General features: G+C 36.9%; 4 protein-coding genes across 5 annotated transcripts; all 4 read left to right on the forward strand.

Moving 5' to 3' along the window:
* Positions 1-1,060: 1,060 nt before the first annotated feature.
* LOC110684146 (kinesin-like protein KIN-5D) lies at positions 1,061-7,653 on the forward strand. Its single transcript, XM_021860557.1, has 23 exons — positions 1,061-1,220; positions 1,556-1,803; positions 1,909-2,038; positions 2,166-2,321; positions 2,431-2,907; positions 3,061-3,158; positions 3,249-3,405; positions 3,515-3,584; positions 3,719-3,795; positions 3,889-3,942; positions 4,057-4,137; positions 4,253-4,364; positions 4,549-4,635; positions 4,725-4,900; positions 4,989-5,150; positions 5,230-5,337; positions 5,437-5,595; positions 5,675-5,758; positions 5,962-6,167; positions 6,261-6,362; positions 6,461-6,570; positions 6,653-6,804; positions 7,182-7,653. Exons 2-23 carry the CDS (start codon positions 1,622-1,624, stop codon positions 7,401-7,403), a joined length of 3,162 nt encoding a protein of 1,053 aa, XP_021716249.1. The 5' UTR covers positions 1,061-1,220; positions 1,556-1,621; the 3' UTR covers positions 7,404-7,653.
* An 854-nt stretch (positions 7,654-8,507) lies between these two features.
* On the forward strand, positions 8,508-14,085 carry LOC110684147. The gene is made up of 3 exons (XM_021860558.1): positions 8,508-9,172; positions 9,364-13,538; positions 13,774-14,085. Exon 2 carries the CDS (start codon positions 9,500-9,502, stop codon positions 13,478-13,480), a length of 3,981 nt encoding a protein of 1,326 aa, XP_021716250.1. The 5' UTR covers positions 8,508-9,172; positions 9,364-9,499; the 3' UTR covers positions 13,481-13,538; positions 13,774-14,085.
* Positions 14,086-17,392: 3,307 nt separating this feature from the next.
* On the forward strand, positions 17,393-18,689 carry LOC110684149 (putative respiratory burst oxidase homolog protein H). 2 transcript variants are annotated; one of them, XM_021860560.1, is made up of 4 exons: positions 17,393-17,498; positions 17,671-17,767; positions 17,868-17,946; positions 18,078-18,689. In XM_021860560.1, exons 1-4 carry the CDS (start codon positions 17,464-17,466, stop codon positions 18,179-18,181), a joined length of 315 nt encoding a protein of 104 aa, XP_021716252.1. In that variant the 5' UTR covers positions 17,393-17,463; the 3' UTR covers positions 18,182-18,689. The 2 variants fall into 2 exon arrangements, 1 of the variants encoding a protein (XP_021716252.1); XR_002503740.1 differs by having other exon boundaries at positions 17,639-17,767; positions 17,868-18,689.
* A 106-nt stretch (positions 18,690-18,795) lies between these two features.
* LOC110684148 (putative respiratory burst oxidase homolog protein H) lies at positions 18,796-22,828 on the forward strand. The gene is made up of 7 exons (XM_021860559.1): positions 18,796-19,968; positions 20,403-20,565; positions 20,671-20,719; positions 20,799-20,912; positions 22,160-22,269; positions 22,380-22,536; positions 22,619-22,828. The coding sequence occupies exons 1-7, from the start codon at positions 19,776-19,778 to the stop codon at positions 22,808-22,810; spliced, it is 978 nt and encodes a 325-aa protein (XP_021716251.1). The 5' UTR covers positions 18,796-19,775; the 3' UTR covers positions 22,811-22,828.
* The last annotated feature ends 363 nt before the right edge of the window (positions 22,829-23,191 follow it).

Consider the following 23,191-nt stretch of genomic DNA (forward strand, 5'->3'; position numbering starts at 1 on the left):
TTTGGGAATTAGATAATTTCCCAACATTATTTAGGAAAAGTGCTCGTTTATTATACCAAATTTTTTACTCATCCTCATATAAAATACCTAAACATGTTTTCAAATTTTCATTATTCCCAGTAAAACCTACTCCGTATTTCTCCTCTTTTAAAAATTACACTCTCACTCCATTCCCCTTAATTTTCATGAATATATAAAAATAAACACAAAATATTATTGGTCCAAGAAGTAAATTTTGTGGACAAACTAATACTCCATTAATTATAAGGAAAATTTGCAAATTGCAGCCATTTTTTTTTTTTTGCAAATTGCAGCCCAAAAGTTTGTATAAATTGTAAATTGCAGCCCGATTCAATTTTTTCATTGGTTTACAAGTTGAAAAATCTGCGGTTAAGGTTTTAGGGGGTCATTTTAGTTCTTAAGGGCCGAATTGAGCTCGGAATCAGCAAAAAAATAACGTAAGTGTCTCATATTTACAGTTTCCCACAAATCGATACATTTTTGTTACGCAAAACGAGATACTTGCGTTATTTTTTTGCTAATTCCGAGCTCAATTCGGACCCCTAATGGCTAAAATGGCCCCTAAAACCTTAATTGAAGATTTTTCAACTTGTAAACTGATGAAAAAGTTGAATCGGGCTGCAATTTACAATTTATATGAACTTTTGGGCTGCAATTGCAATTTTATTTTTAAATGGCTACAATTTGCAAAATACGAACTTTAAATGGCTGCAATTTGCAAATTTTTCTAATTATAATAATATAACTATACAAGTACAATTTTCATACGTATATATTTTAAATTCACATGATACTCCTTTTTATTTTTGTCCTTTTTCACTTTTCAAAAAAATTCAAAAACGACATCCACCAATTTTTATAACGGTCACAAAACCAAAGATTCAAACGGACCACCTAATCCTAACGCCCGTTATTTCCCTCTTTAACCCAAACTTGTTAACGACAATCCCCTTCTTAAGTAACGCCGTCAATTTCTCGCCCTCTCTTTTTTTAACAAACTCTCTTTAATTTCACTTTCCTACTTTCTCTCTCTACAAATCAAATATTAAAAAAATAAAAAAATAAAAATCACCAACTCATCATCTTCTCTGTTTATCTAACACAGTCCGACGCAGTCACATTCTTCCTTCTTTTGAATTCTTCTCCTGCAATTTTCCTACCTTTTTCTGGATTTTTGCCGGCCATTTTTATCATTCGAGGTTTCTCTCTCTACATTTCTCTCTCTTCTCATTATCTATTTTTTTAAATATTTTTTTTTTTGAATTTTTTTGATGTATTGATCGGAGTTGATTTAGTCGTTTTCGATCTAGCTGCAATGTCACTGTTATTAATCCATTTTGAATTTTTTTTGAAGAATTTGTTTTAATATTAGCTGTTTTTTTGGTTGTTTTCTGCTTATGATTGTTGTTTGTAGCTGTTAAACGCATCTGTAGTTTGATTTTTTGATTTTAGGGGAAAAAATTGAAAATGTGGATCGATTGTACTAGTTAGGGTTTTGTCTTTATTGATCAATTTCTGGTATTGTTGATTTCAGTTTGAAATTGTTGGTTTGATATTACGAGGAATTGTATTTGAGATTTTGTTGGAGTGAAATTTGGTGATGGAGAGGCAGGATAGTAGAAGGAGAGGTGGTGGAGGAGGAGGAGAGATTAATACCGTGTCGCCGGCTCGAACACCGAAGTCCATGGATAAATCTACCAGAGATCTGAGACCGGATACCTCGAATTCGAGTAAGATTGATAGAGAGAAAGGTGTGAATGTTCAGGTTATTGTGAGATGCAGGTGAGATACATTTGAGTGAATTAGTTTCTAATTGTGGAATTTTAATTAAATTAACATAGATTGTATTGGGAGAATTGATTTTTAGGGTTTTTGATGTGATTTTAGGCCTTTGAATGAGGATGAAAGAAGACTTCAGATACCTGTTGTGATTACTTGCAATGAGATCAGAAGAGAGGTTTCTGCTGCTCAATTAATAGCTAATAAGCAAATTGATAGGACATTTACTTTTGACAAGGTAATACATTTATATATTTTTCATAATTTTTGAACTGAATTTGGTTTCCCCTTTTGTTATTTGTTTCTATTGCATTTGCATTTTGGCCTTTTGTGAGTTGTGACAGTAATGCTGCATCGAATTACAGGTTTTCGGTCCAACGTCGAAACAAATTGACTTGTTTGATCATGCTGTGTCTCCCATTGTTTATGAAGTATTGGAGGGGTATAATTGCACTATCTTTGCCTATGGTCAGACAGGTACTGGGAAGACATATACTATGGAGGGAGGAGCTAGAAAAAAGGTTGCCAGCTTTGCCTTTAACAGTTTTGTGGATTGTTGAACTCTGAAATGTAGTATTTATGTGATGATGGTTGTTAGTATAGCTGATGATGGTTTTTTGGGCTTTTCAGAATGGGGAATTCCCGAGTGATGCAGGAGTTATTCCCAGGTCAGTTCGCCGGATTTTTGACATATTGGAAGATCAACAAGCTGAGTACAGCATGAAAGTTTCCTTTTTGGAGCTTTACAATGAGGACCTAACTGATCTTCTAGCCCCTGAGGAATGCTCAAAGTTCATTGATGATAAGTCCAAGAAGCCATTGGCACTTATGGAAGATGGTAAAGGAGGTGTGTTTGTCCGAGGCTTGGAAGAGGAGATAGTGACTACTGCGGATGAAATTTACAAAATCTTGGAGAAGTGTTCGGCCAAGAGGCGTACTGCAGAGACGCTACTCAACAAACAAAGTAGTCGTTCACACTCTATATTTTCTATCACAATTCATATTAAAGAATTTACCCCAGAGGGTGAGGAAATGATCAAATGTGGAAAGCTCAACCTTGTTGACCTTGCTGGTTCGGAGAATATATCTCGTTCTGGTGCTAGGGAGGTATTACTTTGCTACTTGTTTTATATTTCTTCATATTGTATGCAATCCTGGCTATGTAATTACATTATGCTGAAATATAGAATTTTGATTAGTTCTTGTTCAGTCACTTTAGCATGAGACTCAGAAAATAACAGTATGGAAAATGTTGGACAGGGCCGAGCAAGGGAAGCTGGAGAGATCAATAAAAGTTTACTTACACTTGGCCGATGCATCAATGCTCTTGTTGAACACTCTGGTCATGTTCCATTTAGGTATAAATTCAAGTAGCATGTTCATTTACTCCTTTGGCAATTTGTTGTATAAATGTCTTCTACTTATTACGAGAGTCTCCTGGTCATCAGAGATAGCAAATTAACAAGATTATTGAGAGATTCCTTGGGAGGGAAAACAAAGACATGTATAATTGCAACAATAGCTCCATCAGTTCCCTGTTTGGAGGAGACCCTTAGCACTTTGGACTATGCATACCGCGCAAAGAACATCAAGAACAAGCCAGAGGTCAGTGATCTAATGACTTCTGTTTGCTGAGTCTTGCTTATTAGTTTCTGTATTACATGTAAAAATATTAAAGGCTAATCTTAAATTATTCATTTAAATACTTTTTCAGGTCAACCAAAAGATGATGAAGTCTGCATTGATGAAAGATCTGTACTATGAGATTGAACGGCTCAAGCAAGGTCTTATTCTTTGGCCTCATTCTTGTTAAATTTTTCTATTATTACATATTCCTGCACCACCCTATGAGTTCCAAAATGAGGATTGTTACCTGGAGGTGATTATTTGAACCTATGTGTGCTTATTGTTGAACCAGAGGTTTATTCGGCAAGAGAGAAGAATGGAATTTATATACCACGAGATCGTTATCTTCAAGATGAAGCAGAAAAGAAGGTATATTTTCCACTCTCGATTGATCTATCACTTGGAAGTTTGGCACTAGCAGTTAAACTTTTTAATAACCATTCTGTGATTCAACTTATCCAGGCATTGACAGAAAAAGTGGAGAAAATGGAACTAGATATGGACTCCAAGGACAAGGTATATGCAATAGCTTAATTTAAGAAGCGTTGTGCTGTGAGTCTTTTTGACCTTCAAATCACTTATGGACTCAACTGCATAATATTTACTAGTTGCCTTTTTTGTTTTGTTTAGCAACTAGCGGAACTTCAGGAGCTCTATAATTCTCAACAACAGTTGTCTGCAGAGTTGAGCAATAAACTTGATATTACTCAGGTAAAATAATTGTAAAGCATGCTGCTAGTGAATATACTGTAATAGATTAGCATTTCCTATCCTTGTTGCTTTATTTTCTCTTCTGTTAACCCACAATATTGACATATGCCACCAGAGAAGGCTTGAGGAAACTGAGCATGCATTCTCTGATCTTGAAGAGAAGCATAGGCAAGCGAATGCAACAATCAAAGAGAAGGAATTTTTAATAACTAATCTCCTGAGATCAGGTGAGCAAATTTGAGAATTTTTCCACAATCATCGTGTCCCTAGAAGGTGGACATGTGTTATTATGTTTGCCTACTGGTAGTTTCTAATAATCAAGTTTGCACCTTTTTTTTAGCTAAATAAATCTCTTATACATTGGATTTAGTACAATGAATATTGACGTAAAGTGTGACACAATTATTTCAGAGAAAGCCCTAGTTGATCGGGCAATTGACCTTCGGACAGAATTGGAGAGTGCTGTGTCAGATATCTCTTGCCTATATGCGAAAATTGGTTGGTTATCTGGAAACTAAGAATGGTTCAATCAATATGTTTGTTATAAGACATATTATAATAGCTGTTAATCCTTGTTTGGGTTACAGAGCGGAAAGATAAAGTTGAGGACGGGAATAGGACCCTTGTTCAGAAATTCCAGTCTCAGTTGACACAGCAGCTTCAAGCCCTGCATAAAACTGTTGATGCTTCTGTCACCCAGCAAGAGCAGCAATTGAAAGATATGGAGGATGATATGCAATCTTTTGTATCATCCAAATCAGAGGTAATGTCCAGACATCCAGTTACCTTGTCCCTGATAAATGAAACATCATTTTCATTCAATAAATGCTTATAATTCTTGTTGCTTGTAGGCTGCTGAAGAATTAAGGCAACGACTAGAAAAGCTGAAAACCATGTATGGCTCTGGCGTCAAAGCATTAGATAATTTAGCAGGAGAACTTGAAGGAAACTCAGTGTTGACATTTGGAGACTTGAACTCAGAAATATCTAAACATTCATCTGCCACTGAAGAGGTAAGATGAGTGGTAAATTGGGAATTTTTAGTAAATTCTTAGAAGTTAAAAGTTTCACTGATACAAGGCTTTATGACAGCTTTTCAACCAATTTGCACTTGAGGCTGATGCATTGTTGAATGGGCTTCAAAGAGGTCTGAATGATCAGGAAGAAAAGATTATAGCATATGCTCAGAAGCAGCGTGAGGTCAGTTTCACCTTTATAGTAAATATTGGGATTGAGTCAGATCGTGTTCTTGGCAAATTGCCAATTGGCCTAACTGTTTGATCTGCGTAACTGTTGCAGGCTCATTCCAGAACTGTGGAGACTGCTCGTTCAATTTCTAAAGTTACTCTGAACTTTTTCAACACCTTAGACATACATGCATCTAAATTAACTTGTATAGTGGAAGAAGCACAAACTGTAAATGAACAAAAGTTGTCAGATTTGGAAAGAAAGTTTGAGGTAATTTTACTTTGTGTTTTTGACAGCACTTTGTATCACTCACATATCTGGCTCTAATATACTTATGTTGCATTTGCAGGAGTGTGCCGCAAAGGAAGAGAGGCAATTATTAGAGAAAGTAGCAGAACTTCTTGCCACTTCAAATGCAAGGAAAAAGGAACTGGTTTGTTTCTATTTCTTCTCATTCATTGTTGATTTGACTCACTTTTCATGTACATTTATAAAGTTACTTAAGCTCACCTATAATTCTCGATGAATATATCTCTTTCTAATCCTATTAACTTTTGTATTATTTATGACAATGTGCAGTCACTTCAGTCATGTTTCTCCTTTTATCTTAAAAACATGTGTTACTTCTTGTTGTAGGTTCAAGCAGCAGTTACTGGTCTTAGAGATAGTGCGGCCTCCAGGACTACTCAACTTCAGCAAGAGTTGTCAACTATGCGAGAAGATACAGCAACTGTCAAGGATACCTGGACAGTTTATGTTGAAAAATCTGAATCCCAGTATCTTGAGGATACTTCTGCTGTAGAAAATGGAAAGAAAGACCTTGAAGGAGTCCTGCATAGCTGGTATCTTCATACTTGGTTAACGAGTATTATGACTTTTATTATTTTGCCTTTTTTATTTCCTAAGCTAATCATGTATTTTATGAAATCCTACAGTATGGACAAGGCAAAGATGGGAGCACAACAGTGGAAGGATGCGCAACAATCGTTGTTGAGCCTCGAAAAGTGCAATATTTCTTCAATTGACAAAATTGTAAAGTGAGTGGCTCACTTTTATTTGATCAGTATTCCTGGTTCAATGGGTGTAGTTATGACATTTGATGCGCATATTTACATTTTAATGTTTTATTTATCAGGGGAGGAATGGAAGCTAATCAAAGACTTCGGACAAAGCTTTCTTCTTCTGCGTCATCTACTTTAGAAGATGTAGATGTCACCAACAAGGGTCTTCTTGCTTCAGTTGACCGTGAGTTTTGACTATTATCAAATTCAATGTAGATCATGTTTGTCTTTGTCTTTATACTAACAGTTGAGAGGGAAACCTGCAGATGCTTTGCAACTAGATCATGAAGCACGTGATAATCTTGATTTAATCATTACACCTTGTTGTGAAGACGTAAGGCAACTGAAGAGTGGTCATCACCATAAAATCGTCGAAATTACCGACCATGCTGGGAAATGTCTTTTGACTGAATACAAGGTGAGATCTAGAATGGTCTTCACATACTTTATACGGTGCATGGAATCTTATCAACCTACTTTTCAATTAGACCAAGTTTTCAATCCAAGGAAAAATTACCAGGACATTTTAATAACAAAATTCTAATACATAGCTAATATCACCCAGAAAAGCTAGGGGGAAGGATGGCCACAGTCTGGCTCTGTCTAATTTCCAACTTGAAAGTTGGTGTCTTTCTTAAATGAGGGATCTTAATTCTGAAGTCACTGCTTCTTTCTCTGAGAACTGCTTAATCTAGTCATCTGGTTGTCTGAAACTCGTAGTATTTCATAAAATCATTTGAACTGTATTTTACCAGGAAATCTATTGAATGTCCCTAATTCTTCTTGTTTGAACAGGTGGATGAGCCAACTTGCTCGACACCAAGGAAGAGATCAATCAACTTACCAAGTGTGACATCAATAGAAGAACTTCGAACACCTGCTTTTGAGGACTTGTTGAAGTCATTTTGGGACCTAAAGTCTGGAAAGCAGACAAACGGTGATGTGAAACATATTTTCGGACAAGAGGGTGCTCACTCTGTAAGAGACCCCAGGCTTCCTCTCATTGCAATTAACTAGAGTGAGAGTCGGCATTTTGATTCTTAGATGCATCTATAGCAGTATGCAGAAACCATGTACAGTATGTATACAAACCGTGTAACTTCAATTTCTTTATTCGTTCATTGTTTTGTTGGATGAATCTCAACGTGTGTAATACGGGAACATTCTATCGAAGAGTAAGGTTTTCAAGGATCATTGTAATACTCTCTTCTTATTGATGTACTTTGTATAAGAGTTCTGACAAGTTATCTCCGTATTTGTTCACTTTTCCTTGGAGCAATTAACACACAGATTGGGAATTTCATCAAGGATAAATTCAGACCAAGTGAACCAACCAACAATTAATATTATCAAATTATACTAGTTTTGAACAAATTTATTATTATAAAGTGCAGATGTAATTACATCAAATACAATGTGAGAAGCTAGAAAACATTAGTATACACTATAATTTTCCAATTAAATGAGAGCCATAAGCTTTGGTTGGTTCTTCAGTACTTATACCATAAAATCTGTAGCAATCTTTAAAAACTTAATCCTCCATTAGAAAGCCATAAGCTTCGGTTGGGTCCTTTAAGTACTTGAGTACCTTAAACTCCTTTAAAATTAATTAAATTTTAATGCATAATAAATGTAATGATATGCCTATTCAACTTCATTTTTAATTAGTTTACAACTAATTATATTAAATCGCCAATGATTAATTATGTAGTTCAAATTTCGTAAAAAAAAGGAGTATGTAATTCAAATTAACATTGGTATTAATTCCAGCGACAAGGTGAGTACTTATGTAATTATGTTTAGTTCAGTACCAATCATGCCCGGGATATGGATTCATTGAGAGAGAAGACTTTCACATTAATAACCATTTGATCGGAATGTCCAATAATTGTTTATTTTCCTAATTGATCACTCATTGGTTGAACTTACGAAACTTGCAACCAACGGGACTACAACTACAATAAAGAACATGACCTCTGAGTCTAGGCTATCTAACTAATTGGCTTTAGTGGCTTTTATGTCAAGACAAAAATACACTCTATAGCAAGATAACTACGTGTCCAACGAACAAAAATACATGTATAAATGTACGTAAAACGCGTGTGATGTACACATCATTCTACATTTTATCCACATGCCATATTATATTAATAGCACTCAATAAATGCATTGTTACAATGATTACAATACAATCTTCATCACGTTTAAAAATTCCTATTAGAAGGTTACAAAAATATAAAATGATTTGTGTCAAAAAAAAAAAAAAATGATAATATTACTAAATTAATAATTATCCAAAAAAAGGGGTAAAACGCAGCGTTGCATTAAGAAAAGAATAGGCTCTGGCTCTGCAACGGTCTGGGCTTGGTATGAGTCTCCGTCTCTCTCTCTTAACAACAACAACAAAAAAACTCTTTTCTCTCGTCTTCCTTTCTCTTTGTTTCTTGGTTTTCTCTCTCTTCTGAAAATAAAAACCTTTCCTCTTTCACTTTCTCTCTCCTCCTCTTCTTCTCTCCTCGTTTCTTCTTCTCAATTCATTCCATGCCCTTTTTCGTCATTTTCTACTAATCACACGCCCATTATTCCTCCACGTCTGCTTCGTCTTCTTCCTCCCTTCGATGTTTATATAACCGCTTCTCCTCTTTTCTCTCTCTTTCTCTTTCTCTTTCACTCTACTTTTTCTAGGGTTTTCTGGGTTTCGCTGTTTTCACGGCATTCTTCGATTTCGTACTTTCATGGCTGCTCACTCCTCGTTAATTTGCTGTTTCTGCGAATCGTCAAATTAGGTATTTTTTTTGATCTAATTGATTTTTGAATTGTGTTTCTTGTTGGTTGTATTTGTTTTTGAGGCATTGTTGATTGATTATTCTTTGTTTGGGGTGTGTGATTGTTTTTTGTTTTTGTTGTTTTTTCCCGCTAGTTTGTTGTTTTGGTTTTAAGTTTTGAAAATTTTGTTGTTGGAATTGGTTGTTTCTAGGGTTTTGATTGGAATTTCGATTTGATCAATTGAGGTCGTCTGGTTTTGGGGTTGAGTTGCGAGCCAGGGGATAAGAATTCGAGAGTGTTGAGCTGAGTTGGGGAGGAGGTTAGTGTGTGCTTAATGGTTATGTTTGATGGCTATTGAAAAGAACAACGTTAAGGCGGTGTCGCGGTTGGATTCCGAGTTTTCTGTGGGGAGTAGGAGTAGGGAGAGTATGTCAAGTGATGATGATGAGTTTCGTAGGAGGAATTCCGGGGATTCTGAGGATGATGATGAATTTGATGATGCTGATTCTGGGGCAGGATCGGATGATTTTGATTTGTTGGATTTAGGGGAAACTGGGTCTGAATTTTGCCAAGTTGGGGACCAGACTTGTTGCATCCCTTTTGAGCTTTATAATCTTCCTGATTTACATGGGATTTTGTCGTTGGATGTTTGGAATGATTGCTTGACTGAGGAAGAGAGGTTTGGCCTCACAAAGTACCTGCCTGATATGGATCAGGAGATGTTCATGATGACCTTGAAGGAGCTGTTTGGAGGTGGAAATTTACATTTTGGCAGTCCTATAACCAAGTTAAATCAGATGTTGAAGGGAGGGCTGTGTGAGCCGAGAGTTGCTCTGTATCGCCAGGGGCTGAATTTCTTTCAGATACACCAGCACACTCATTTATTGCGGAGGTATCAGGATTCAATGGTAAGTAATTTCTTACTCATGAAGGAAGCTTGGCAGAAATGCAAGGGTTATAGCATTGAGGAGAAACTGCGTGTTTGGAATATAGCAAAAAGTCAAAAGAGTTTGATGGGGGAAAGGAATGAGTACATGGGGTCTGAGTCTTCAGAAAGGGAGTCAGGTGAGGCTTTGTTGAGGTCAAAGAGACGGAATGCTGGGAAGAAAGCAGGATATGATCCTCTATATGGTGCCAGTCATGCTTTTGATTTCTCTGGGGGAAGGGGAGGATCTGGTGATGTTACCAAATATGGGCAGCAAAATCCAAAAGGATTGTTGAAGGTGGCTGGAATGAGAAACCCTTCTCCGAATGTAGTATCATCACGTGTCCATTCTCGTGTCTATGGCCACCAGAACATGAGCACTGGTGCCCATGGCTCAGACTTGGTTGCCTCTAGAATGGGCAAGGCTGCTATGCATGATATTATGACAACTAGTGGGGATGACGAGCAAGAGATGTATGGCATTGCTACCCAGAGATGTTGGAATGGTATGGATGGAAATATGATGGTTAGGGGCAGGCCTGTCAGGTCAACAAAAAACCATGAAGCTTTTGTAGATGATGAATGTGATGGTGACAATTATGTAAGTCGGCATCAATCTTCAAAGCCTGATTTAGCTGCTCATGGTAGGAACTCGAACATTAATCAGCTGTCTGATATTAAAGTCTTAACTGCCAAGCCGTCAAATGTGAGAGGTTTGCAGGATTCTTCCAGAAGGGCCAAGTATATTGATCCTGTATACAACCTACAAATGAGACCTGCTAAAGGCCGTTCTTCACAGCTTGCTTTGAAAAGGAATCTGGCTGGCTATGGAGATGCTTCGGAACCATATTGGATGAAGAATCAACAGGGAGAGGCATACTTAACTGATCCTTCGTTTGATTATGAGGGTATTGATGTTGAGACCAGGAAACTAAAGGCGGGCAGAGAATTTCCTGATCATAGATTTACATCTCTGCAAGCTTCCCAACAGATAGAGGATAGAACCTTTCATCCAGAGAAGCGAGCAAAGCTTTATTCAGAGAATTTTAGAGGGGCTGCAGTGCGAAATGGAGGGTCTAGTATGTTTCCCTTAAATGGTGATAGAGTGTTTCATGGAGGTGAAGAAACAGAGTCTGACTCATCTGATCAACATGAGGCAGACCAGGATAACAGTTCTCTGATCATGTCCAAGCGAGCAAAACATGGGCGTATGGATATTTCTCAGTCTTCCTTGTCCAGGTCAATTTTGGACGAGAAGAAGGTGAAACGGAATAAGAAGGGTGTTAAAGGAAGTGTTTTGACTCGTGAAAGGATGCTACCTGACTCTAGTACAATGGCTAATTTTGAAAGGCATTTTCCAAGGCCAGAGATAGAATCTTATCCCTCAAAAATAAGGCAAAACTTTGCCACAAGAGTGGCAGAGGATTATTATTATGGTGGTGGTTTTGGAAACTCATGTTTTGAAAGTGATATGAAATCAACTTACAGACTTGGAAGGAATGGCCAAGTTCTATCTGAGGTTGCTGGAAGCTCTCCTATGTCCATGAATATGCCCTCATCTGTGGAGAGAAGGCAGAAAGGAAATGTTGGCTATGAATTTTCCTTGCAGTCCAAGAACATGAGAGGTTACAATCTCGAAGAGAATGGGGTTATATTTGACGGCAATCCAATGGGCAGAGGTTCCAGGGACTTGGATACTACTACATTAGTAGGTTGCACTTCATCCACTAGGAAGAAGAAGAGAAAGGAAGTTTTTGCAGAAATTAATGGGCAAGATGGATCTGATTACATGACGTCTCATCAGCAGCTTTCTGATTCCATCCCCTTGAAGAATTGGGCCAAAAAAAGATTGGAGACAGAATGTGGTTCCCCAGGTGCCAGTACATCAGAAGTTCCTGTTCTAGAGGCAGTGATTGCAGATCCAGAGCCAGAGATTAAACCTCAAAAGAAGCCATTTGTTCCAATAACACCTACTGTACATACTGGTTTCTCTTTCTCCATTGTTCACCTTCTTTCAGCTGTTCGCATGGCATTGATTACTCCCAGTCCTGATGGTGCTTTGGAGGGCCAGAAGCATAATGAGAACACTGGAACAGAACCTGAAGATAAGAACGTGAAGCAAGAATGTGGAAATGGTTCTGTGGAACAGTTAGATATGAACATTCAATGTCCTGAAAACTCAAATGTTCCATCTGTAACAGTTCAGGAAATTGTGAATCGTGTAAGATCTAGTCCTGGGGATCCTTGTATTCTTGAGACTCAGGAGCCACTTCAAGATCTAGTTAGAGGAGTTTTGAAGATTTTCTCATCCAAAACAGCACCCCTAGGAGCCAAGGGTTGGAAGCCTCTGATATGTTATGAGAAGTCCGCCAAATGCTGGTCTTGGACTGGACCAGTTTCACAGAGTTCAACAGACCATGAAACCTCTGAGGAGTTGACTTCCCCAGAGGCTTGGAACATTTCTCGTAAAATGCTTGTAAAGTTGGTTGATTCTTATGCCAATTGGCTTAAAAGTGGTCAAGAGACTCTGCAGCAAATTGGCAGCCTTCCTCCACCACCACAGGAGTTGATGCAGCTAAATTTTGATGAAAAAGAAAGGTTTAGGGACTTGAGAGCTCAGAAGAGTCTAACTACCATTACCCGAAGCTCTGATGAAGTTAGGGATTATTTCCGCAAGGAAGAGCAACTGAGGTATTCAGTTCCTGATAGAGCATTCTCTTATACCGCTGCTGATGGTAAGAAATCTATAGTTGCTCCATTGAGAAGATGTGGTGGTAAGCCGACTTCAAAAGCTCGAGATCATTTCCTGTTGAAACGTGATAGACCTCCTCATGTTACCATCCTTTGCCTTGTCAGAGATGCAGCTTCTAGATTACCGGGGAGCATTGGTACCAGAGCTGATGTTTGCACTTTGATAAGAGACTCTCAGTATATTGTGGAGGATGTCACTGATTCTCAGGTTAATCAGATTGTTAGTGGGGCCCTGGATCGTTTACATTATGAGCGTGATCCATGTGTACAGTTTGATGGAGAGAGGAAATTGTGGGTTTACTTGCATAGAGAACGGGAAGAAGAGGATTTTGAGGATGATGGTACCTCATCTACCAAGAAATGGAAGAGGCAGAAGAAAGATGTAACTGAGCAAGATGACCAAGTTACTGTTGCTTGCCAGGGAAACATAGAAAATAATGGATTTGATTTGAGCTCTGATCTCAATGTTGTGCCGACAGGCTTAAATAGTGAAAAAACATCAGATGTAATTCATGATGATACAGGACAAAGAACAGAAGACCATGCAAAAGCTACTCACATGCCTGATGAAGCTGCTTCCCAGCAAATGCTGGAAAGTAGATTGCAGTGCCAAGATGTCTCAGCGAAAGAAGAATCTATTGACGAAACATAGAAGAAAATAGAGATGGGTCGGACTTGTTGGAGCATTCTCCTAAGCGGTGTTTTCTCAGGTATTAAATATGTATACTCTCTCTTTCTCACTCTCTCTCTTGTATGTGTGTTGGATAAAAATATGAATATATGTTGTAATTTTAGTAATGTTGAGTACTCTTTGGACTGAATTGGAGCACCCCTTTATATGGCCTGGTTGTTATTTATGTTATACATGGTCTCATTTTCAGTACCATTGTAATTGAAAATTCCTGGACAACTCATGTGAATTTTTTTTTTTTGTTTTTTTTGCAGGATTAAGCTCTTGTATGTTGGCCTTCCTGTCAAAGTCTTGACGATGTATGATATATATTACGAGGTGCTACATTTCTTTTTTGTGTATTACTGATATTAAAGCTAATCCAAAAGGTAGAGGAGAAAATGGTCAAAAATTGGTTGTCTTGTGAATACAGCTAGTATAGTTAGGCTTTTTTCAACGTCTACAGCTTGGTAAATAATGTATTTGAATTGAATAGTATCATAACTTCGAAATCAAAGTCTCTCCATATCAGATTCTTTTATTGTTTCTGTTAATTTAGTCTGGTTTGGCATATATCCTTTATCTAATGCTTGCTTCTGCATATGTCAAGTAATTACTAGATCAAGAACGATGATCCAAAAATTTCACCTTTATGTTGCCATGTCTTCTTGATGTTGTGCTATACAGACAATAAAACTATCCATAATACTTGTGTGACATCAGTCTGAACAGACAAATTCTTGCAAAAGCTGGCATGGAATGCCAGGACAGGACCATGAGTTGGGGATGAACCAGCGGCTTCATTTCTGAGATTCATCTTTGACCACTTAAATCTACCTCTTCCATTGATGAGCACAATCATCAAGAACTTAAGTGGGAACTCAGATGTGGGCTCGTTTCTTACAGATGTTGTTGTCTGTTTTCCGTGTGTGCTTTCTGGTTAATATTACAGAAAACTGACGAGTGTCTTTAGTTGTGGTTGCTGCACGGCTGTGACCCCTTGAATGTTGAAATTTCATTAATGGTTCAAGTTAAAAGCTTGAATATGTGAATACGCTATGCACAGGGATCCTGTTTCTCCTTGCATCAGAGTTCTAGTTCTATTGAATTGAGCCAAATTCGCTGATGTATTAGTGCAAGGCAGCTGGTGTTTGTATTGATGTTTTCTTTGCCTGTCGCCACGGCTGATGGCTCCATGCTATTTATCACAGGTACTGGAGTGGTGACATTGATATAAGATTATATCTTTTTAATTTCTATATTTTATAGGCTTAGTTTTATTAAAATTAGTTACTTGTGGTTTTTAAATCAGTATTTAGTTGAATTAACTAATTACAAGTTTATGTTTGTATTTCAATTTCTGATGTTTTACTGGATTATTGGTATGAGATTTTGCATGATTGAGGAATTTCCATTGGTAGTTTGGTACACTTGTAGAATTTGGTACCTATTTATTTTATACATAAAAATTGATTTTTTACAATTTTATGTTGTTCAAAAGGAAAAACCCTTTTAATTAGCAATGTATTTAGCTCAGGAATAGAGAACGGGTCTACACTCCTACAGGCTACAGCTCACCTTTGACTTACTTGAAATACTTTATTTTCTTGCTGTACTTTGTTTGACATCAGTTGCCCCCTACTAAGTACTGCCTGCTTGACCAGGCTCTCACTTTTCTCCAGAAACATTCATGCTAGTATATATTTAAACTTAATATTTTAATTTTGGTTGTGTCGTTTTGAGTCTCTCTCTCAAGCATCAACCCACCCGCATCGCAGACCTTGAAAACCTAAGAACCCGTTATTTTCGTGATTGATAGTTGGGTTAGTTCAGATGACCAACAAGAAGAGCAGAGGAGATTCATCAAACCAGATGCTGCTTAACAATAGAGATGTATTGGATCAAATCAGGGCTCTGGCAAGGTCTCTATTATTCCCGACACTAACATTTATCAAAGGTAGTTCCTGGGAAGACACCAAGAAGAGGTTCAAAGCGAATGCTGTGGGTGGCAACCTCTTCAAAGATAAATTTCGTCTAGTGATTGGTAAAATTGTTTACCTTTTCTTTTGACTTCGGGTTTTCTGGTTTTAGTTCTATACAACTTGGAAAAAATGGAATTTTTTCATCTTCTAATTACTAGTTTAATCGATGTTATCTACTAAACATAATAAAGGAATCGGTTTCTGTATACTGTTCAATAAATAACAGAGTACTGTATGTTTTATGAAGTTATCATCTTTAACAGAGTAATCAAAGTCTGTTTTAAAGCAATGCAAGATCATCTCCATTTTTTTAATGCCATTCCCAGGCGAAGAAAAAGAGATACTTTGGGAAAATTAGTAGTGTGTTGGGGAATGTTGATTTTATTTTATCACACGATTTATTATTACTTACCAAATGAGTATTTGTGCAAGTTGCAAGGCCTGCAATATCAATTTCTTTCTCACCCACCACCACATCCTAATCTTCACGCTCACTTAAACCTCCACCACCATGACCATGACCACAATACTCGCGTTACCACTGCAACTAAGCTACGGGCAGATCCAAATTTTCTGTAGCCCATGCCGTTAAGCATTTATAGAATCTCCCAATTACGAGTGTTTGATATCTTTTTTAGTTAAGAATATGATATGAATACACATTAATTAAGTGATATGATATCATTGATTAGGACGATATGATTCTTGTTTATGAGAAGTTGGTGTAGTCTGACAACTATTTTTGGACAGAGTGTGTATAGAATTTTTTCACCAACACTTATCAAAAGCCTTCTTCAAAATCTTTTCTTAGAAATGAGTGATTCAGAAGAATTTGCGGGTGAATTGTATGATATGTTGGCAAGGCGAATGAAGTTGGATACTTCAAAAGGGATAACAATTGATGAGATGAGAATGTTTTGGGAAGATATGACTAGTCAAGATTTTGATATCCGTTTGCAGATCTTCTTTGACATGTAAGCTGATTATTTGATGGCCACTTTTGTGTATCTCCCACTATTTTCTTCCCTTGATTTGCTCCCAAGAAATGGTCAAGTCTTGATGGATTTTGTTCTTTGTAGGTGTGACAAAGATGGAGATGGGGTGTTATTGAAAGATGAGGTTTGCAAGGTAATGAATTCGAATGATTCTTCAATGGTACGTCTTTTCGATTACAGTGAAACTCACAACTAACATGAAGCTCCCTTTTATTTGAACATTAGGCAATAGTTTTAAGTGCCTCGGCTAACCAACTTGAGAAAGTCAAGTCACAAGCAGAAAATTATGCATCTTTGATCATGGAAAAGCTGGATTTAGATTACCAAGGATATATAGAGGTCTCTTGTAGCTTTATTCGTCTTTCCTTTTTTAACTTTTGATACTGAAGGTCTGAAGTTCCAATGATAATATACAGTTGTGGCAACTTGAAGCATTTTTAGAGGAAATGTGGACTTCGACCAATCACCGAATCCATGGGATTGACTTGGATCGTCAACCAGCATGTCCAACAATGTGAGAAGACAACAAAACCATATTATAAGGAGTAATATGGTTTCAGCATTTTACTCTCCATTGCAAGAAATCAATCTAAGACAAAAAATGAGCCTAACTTTCATAAATCTGCTGTTTTACAGTTTTCAAAATATAAACATCAAAGGCCTGTGGAACTTCAGAGAAGAGTTACAAAGAGTATGAAATTCTCTTACTCATTGGAATCGGTGCTGGAGCAACTTTTTTCACCAGCATCCTCAAGGATCTTTTAAACAACTCGAGGGAAATCAGCACACAGGTACCTAACTTAGCACCTGAATGCTTCTCAGTGTGAATTCTAAAGATCATTCTGAGATCTTCTAGGATCTTGTTTGAGTCATTGAGTGAGTACGGACTTTCTGAAATGAATGCAGGATATTGAGAGCAGAAAGAGGCCTGAGAAGGCGTACTTTTATTGGGTTACAAGTGAACAAGGCTCCTTTGATTTGTTTAAGGATGTCGTGGATGATATTGCACAATATGATTCAGATGTGGGTATTGCTAGACCAAGTAATTCATTTCATTTTTAGCAATTAACTTGTCATGTACTTCAGTACTTGGTCTATTGTTTGTTTTAGTATTGATCAATTAACCAATGTCCCTTTATTTACTTCGGAACTTCAATTAACAGAATGTGATAGAAATCTGTTACTACTTGACTAGTGTGTATGAAGAAGGTGATGCTCGATCTGTACTTATACAAATGGTACAATCATTGCAGTATGCTAGGAACAGAGTTGACGTGATTTCTGAAAGCCAGGTAAAATAAACTTTCCTCCAATCGGTTAGATAGATTACCATATTACATGGTCTCTTTTATCAGCTGTCACTTTGGCAAGTCTAACATAGAATTTGAACAGATAAAAACATATTTTGCAAAACCTGAATGGTACAAGGTAGGTGAGAAACTAGCTGCCACACACAAATCACAAAAAATAGGTAATTTTTTTTTTTTTTCAAAGTATCTGAATTCTGAAAGGGGCAGTAATTTAGTTATGTTTGATTTTGTTGTACTTGACATAGCGCCTTGACTGATGAATGTTTAAATCTGTATCTTCATTATATTGTAGGTGTATTTTGTTGTGGAAATCAAAGTGAGATAAAATTACTGAGGAGGTTTTGCAAATATGTTGGCCTTAACATTACCTTCCACTTCCACAAGGAGAACCTTTAGGGTTCGGATACAGCAGAAAATCCTGCAGGGGAAATTACAAATGAATGCAAACCTGTCCAATTGATTATTCAAGATTCATCCCTTTCAAGCTTCTCATGATGTTCAAGGCCCTGTACCAATTTGCTCGGTTTGTTAACTAAAACAAATAACTAATTTCTGTTAGACTAATTTTATGAATGTTTTCATAATATTTTTTTTATTTTTTTTTTATTTTTATGGGGGGAATCATCTGTTATTTACTGATGATTTGTGTGAAAAGTGAACCTTCTTGCATTTCTTTTCAGAAACAACTACCATGGTTAAAATTCTGGTTTAATGCTATGTAACCTTCATTTGTATACAAATAAAACACGGATCTTCATCAAAGTGTGTCTCTATATCACAGATTCTTTTATTGTTTCCAGTAATGTAGTCTGATTTTAGCATATATTCCTTTTCTAATGCTTGCTTCTGCATATGTCAAGTGTTTCAAATTGCCATGCTTTCTTGATGTTGTGCTATACAGACAGTAAAATTATCCTTTGTACTTGTAACAAGTCAGTCTGAACGAACAGAACATATTCTTGCAAACATATGCTAGCTGACATGGAATGCTAGGATCATGATGAGTTGGGGATGAACCAGCAGCTTCATTTCTGAGATTCATCTTTACCTACCTCCTCTTCCATCAAAGAGTACTCTTATCAAGAACATTACTTAGCTAGTTAGCATAAGTGGGCATGAGATGGAACTCAGATCAGATGTGGGGCTCATCCCTTACAAATGCTCTTATCTGTTTTCCGTCTGTGATGGAATTGCTATCTGGTTGATATCACAGGAAACTGACAAGAGTGTCTTCAGCTGTGGTTGCTGCACGGCCGAGCCCCCTTGAATGATTAATTTTCTGCAATGACTTCACTATCTTGAATATGTGAATTTGCTACATACTCCTAATACCCTGAACGGGTCTACACTCCTACAGACTACAGCTCACCATTGACTTGTTACTAATACTTATTTTTTTCGTTGCTAATCAATAACTATACTTTAAGTTGACATCAGTTCCTGTCAAAAAAAAAAAGAAAAAAAAAAAAGAAAAAAAGTTATGTAATAGATCAACCTAAGGAGGGGTAGTATAGGTATTCTACTAATATTAGCTCACTAGGTTAATTGTCCTTGGTATAAATAGAGAGGGAAGGGAAGGAAATAGGTAGGCAGAATTTGGACTAATTCCTTAGGAGAGTTGTGACCTTAAGTCACTATTAGGAGAGTTGTGACCTCAAGTCACTAATAGGAGCTTTGTAGGCTAAACCTACTACTACCATTTGTAAGAAACCCTTAATCTTTAATCAAATTTCTGAACCTTCTCCTTTATTATTAGCGTGAATATTAACAGTCTATTACATGACATCAGTTGCCTCCGACTAAGAACTAACTCTTTGACCAGGCTCTCATTTTTCTGCAGAAGGATTCATGCTAGCATATCAATGTCAATACTTCTATTTTAGATGTGTTGTTTGAGTCTTTCTCTGAAGTATCAACCCACCTGCTTCGCAAACCGTACAAACCTAAGAGCCTGTCATTCCTAGGTGATCTAATTGTCGGGATAGCTAGAATGACCAACGAAAAGAGCAAAGGAGATTCATCAAACCATAGAGATGTATGTGGCCACTTAGGATTTCGGGCAATCATTTATGACCCAGCTCCAAAATTTATCGAAGGCAGTTCCTGGGCAGACACCGAGAAGAGGTTCAATGAGTATGCTGTGGATGGCAAGCTCTTCAAAGATAAATTTTGTCTTATCATAGGTATGAATATTTTTTTTTTCATTTGACTTTCAGATTTCTGCTTATAAATTTTACACAGCTTCGAAAAAAATGGATCTTTCATTTTTTTATACAAAGTTTAATCATAATAAAGAATATGGCATCTGCATACTCATAACTAACAGAGTATTTTTATAAAGTGACCTTCAATAACACAGTATTTGGCAAGCAAATTAGCAACCTAAAGTTCGTATAAATGCACAATATATATCATCTCCAAACTTTTTTTTTTCTTAGATATTAAAGACTACCCCCTAAAGAACAAGAGAGTTCGGGTGAACATATTTTCTCACTACAACTATTTTTGGACTGAGTACATATAAATAATTTTTTCATCAACCTGCTGTTTGAGATATGAGTTATTTAGAAGAATTTGCTGGTGATATTTCTTACCACAACTATTTTTTTTGTTTTAGAAATGAGTGATTCAGAAGAATTTGCTGGAGAATTGTATGATACGATGGCAAGAAGAATGAATGTAGATACTTCAAAAGGGATAACACTTGATGAAATGAGAATGTTTTGGAAAAATTTATCTACTAAAAATCTTAATACCCGCTTGCAGATTTTTTCTGACATGTAAGCTGATCATTTGACGTCCATATCTGTGTATTATTCAACTGTTTTCTTCTCTGATTTGCTCACTAGAATTGGATAATGCTTGATGAATTTTGTTCTTTGTAGGTGTGACAAGAACGGAGATGGGAAGTTATCAAAAGATGAGTTTTGTCAGGTAATGAAGTAATGAACTCGAATGAATCTTCAATGAACTTTCGTGCTCACAGCTGACTTTCTCTTTATTTGATTATTAGGCAATAGTGTTAAGTGCCTCGACTAATCAATTCGATAAAGTTAAGTCACAAGCAGAAAGCTATGCTGCTTTGATCATGGAAGAGCTGGACTTTGATCACCGAGGATATATAGAGGTCTTTAAGTCTTTTGTACAAGTAGCTTTTTTCACCCTTTTGTTAATTTAGTTTCTGAATTCTGATACTGAGGTACTGTCATGGGCGGAGCTAGAAGGGGACATGTGGGGACACTTGTCCCCCCATTTTCAAAAAAAAAAAATTTAAAAAAAAAAAAAATTAAAGAAAAAAAATTAAAAAAAAAACTGAAGTGAGACAAAAAGAAGAAGAAAAGAAATTGCAAAACTAAACCCTAACTTTCACAATTCTCAATTTCTCTCTCTTCGAAGTTCGAAAGTTGGAGACTTAGAGTTCTCAGGCAGTCAGGCTCGTCGGCGGCACTTCGTTGGTTCGTTCGCGTCTTCTCCCGTCCAGTGGCGGTGTCGGGTGTCTTGCTGTCTTCGGTCTTCCGCCCTTTATTGGCTCCACCCCTGCTCCCGTCGCCGGTTCTGTTCACCCAAATCACCAGTTCGCGACTTGGAGTTCGACAGACGACAGTTCGTGTCGCCGGTGTGCGGTGTCGGTGTTGGTGGCGGGTGTCTTGCTGTCTTCGGTCTTCCGGTCTTCGCTAGACCCAATTCACCCAAATCAATGGAGGTATGTAAATCTGAATTTCAACTTATTACTTGTTTAATTGATGAAATTGTTGTATATATCAACTTATTACTTGTTAGTCTTTTTTAATTTCGATTGAGAATTATTGTGGATTTGACGATTTTGTCATTTGTGGGTATTGAAGACGAATTTCAACTTGTTACTTGTTTAATTGATGAAATTGTTGTATATATCAGCTTGTTTAATTTCGATTGAGAATGATTGTGGATTTGTCATTTGTTGATTTGTGGGTATTGAAGTTTTGAACTTTGAAGTATTGAACTTATTGAAAATTGAATTGTTTAATCTCTGAATTATTGGTATTTAATTTTTTTCCCCTGTTTTTGAGAATTTAAATTATTGAAATGTATAGTTGAATTAGAAATTTAGAAATTAGAATCTTAGGTTTTGTTATTATGTAATGATGTGGATTGTGGAAATTGATATATAATTTTCAATTTAATTAGGAAATGTCAAAAGATTCACCAAATTCAAACAAATCCAAGGCAACTAAACAACCCGATCTTCGACAATTCTTGTTTAAAAGAACGAAACTCAATAAAAATGGGTCCAACGAAAATGAGTCCAATACTTAGAGGAAGATTCGGTGTACGATTTTGTCCCCCCAAGTTGAAAATCCTGGCTCCGCCACTGGGTACTGTTGTTTATATCAGTTGTGGCAACTTGAAGCATTTTTAGTGAAAATGTGGACTTCACCTGGTCACGGAATCCTTGAGCATCACGAATGGAGCGAAAGGCTTCCTCCACCAAGATGTCCAACAATGTCAGAGGATGCTAAAACCCGAAATATGATTTCTGCATTTTACATTCCACTGCAAGATGAACCCAATCTTTATAATCCTGTTTTTATTTTTTTTTAATTTTTTTTTACAGTTATCTCAATCCAAGCATCAAAGGCCTATGGGGCGCTCCAGAGAAGCGTTACAAAAAGTATGACACTCTCTTACTAATTGGAATCGACGGTGGAGCAACTTTTTTCAATAGTATCCTCAAGGATCTCTTAAATGACTTACAGGAAAGCAGCACACAGGTACTGATGAGCATCATTCTGAGACCACCTAGGATCTTTTTCGAGTCATTGAGTGATTACGGTGTTTCTGAAATGAATGCAGGATGTTAAGATTAGAAAGAGGCCTCAGAAGGCATACTCATATTGGATTACAAGTGAACAAGGCTCCTTTACTAATTTGTTCAAGGATGTAGTGGATGATATTGCGCAATATTGTGAAAAGTTTGAAGCTTTATTTCATTTTTCCTGTAAAAACAGAGAATTTGGGATTTGTTTGACGGCGCAGCCACAATAATCACCTGGGGTCCTCACCCTAGATGGGATTTTCCTTTTACTTATATAGTGTCCATACACCAATTACATCATACCAACAAGAATAAATTACATAATGCCAACACACACATAGTGCCAGCACAACAAGGATAAAAAAATCATTTCTCTACACTCCCCCCGCAAGTTGAGCTTGGGATAAATGACCAAGACCCAACTTGGAGGCTAAGAACCAATGTTGTTGTGCTGGCAGAGACTTCGTCATAATGTCAGCAACCTGTAAAGATGATCTGACATGCTGAGTGACAATCAATCCTTCTTGAATCTTTTCTCTAACATAATAAGCATCGAGATTAAGATGTTTTGTACGCTCATGAAAGGCTGAATTATGCGCAATATATTCAGC

This window comes from Chenopodium quinoa, unplaced genomic scaffold (genome assembly GCF_001683475.1).
Source record: "Chenopodium quinoa cultivar QQ74 unplaced genomic scaffold, ASM168347v1, whole genome shotgun sequence".
Taxonomy (NCBI): Eukaryota; Viridiplantae; Streptophyta; class Magnoliopsida; order Caryophyllales; family Amaranthaceae; genus Chenopodium; species Chenopodium quinoa.

What these genes read in the sequence shown, in the direction of transcription:
- LOC110684148 (XM_021860559.1), top strand. Translation starts at nt 19,776, where the DNA reads ATGACCAACGAAAAGAGCAAAGGAGATTCATCAAACCATAGAGATGTA. An exon ending in TAAATTTTGTCTTATCATAG is followed by an intron (nt 19,969 to 20,402) that starts GTATGAATATTT and finishes TTTTTGTTTTAG; the next exon opens with AAATGAGTGATTCAGAAGAA. An exon ending in TACAGGAAAGCAGCACACAG is followed by an intron (nt 22,537 to 22,618) that starts GTACTGATGAGC and finishes AAATGAATGCAG; the next exon opens with GATGTTAAGATTAGAAAGAG.
- LOC110684146 (XM_021860557.1), top strand. Translation starts at nt 1,622, where the DNA reads ATGGAGAGGCAGGATAGTAGAAGGAGAGGTGGTGGAGGAGGAGGAGAG. An exon ending in AAGATGAAGCAGAAAAGAAG is followed by an intron (nt 3,796 to 3,888) that starts GTATATTTTCCA and finishes CAACTTATCCAG; the next exon opens with GCATTGACAGAAAAAGTGGA. An exon ending in ATAAACTTGATATTACTCAG is followed by an intron (nt 4,138 to 4,252) that starts GTAAAATAATTG and finishes ATATGCCACCAG; the next exon opens with AGAAGGCTTGAGGAAACTGA.
- LOC110684149 (XM_021860560.1), top strand. Translation starts at nt 17,464, where the DNA reads ATGTCGTGGATGATATTGCACAATATGATTCAGAT. An exon ending in ACGTGATTTCTGAAAGCCAG is followed by an intron (nt 17,768 to 17,867) that starts GTAAAATAAACT and finishes GAATTTGAACAG; the next exon opens with ATAAAAACATATTTTGCAAA. An exon ending in ACACAAATCACAAAAAATAG is followed by an intron (nt 17,947 to 18,077) that starts GTAATTTTTTTT and finishes ATTATATTGTAG; the next exon opens with GTGTATTTTGTTGTGGAAAT.
- LOC110684147 (XM_021860558.1), top strand. Translation starts at nt 9,500, where the DNA reads ATGGCTATTGAAAAGAACAACGTTAAGGCGGTGTCGCGGTTGGATTCC.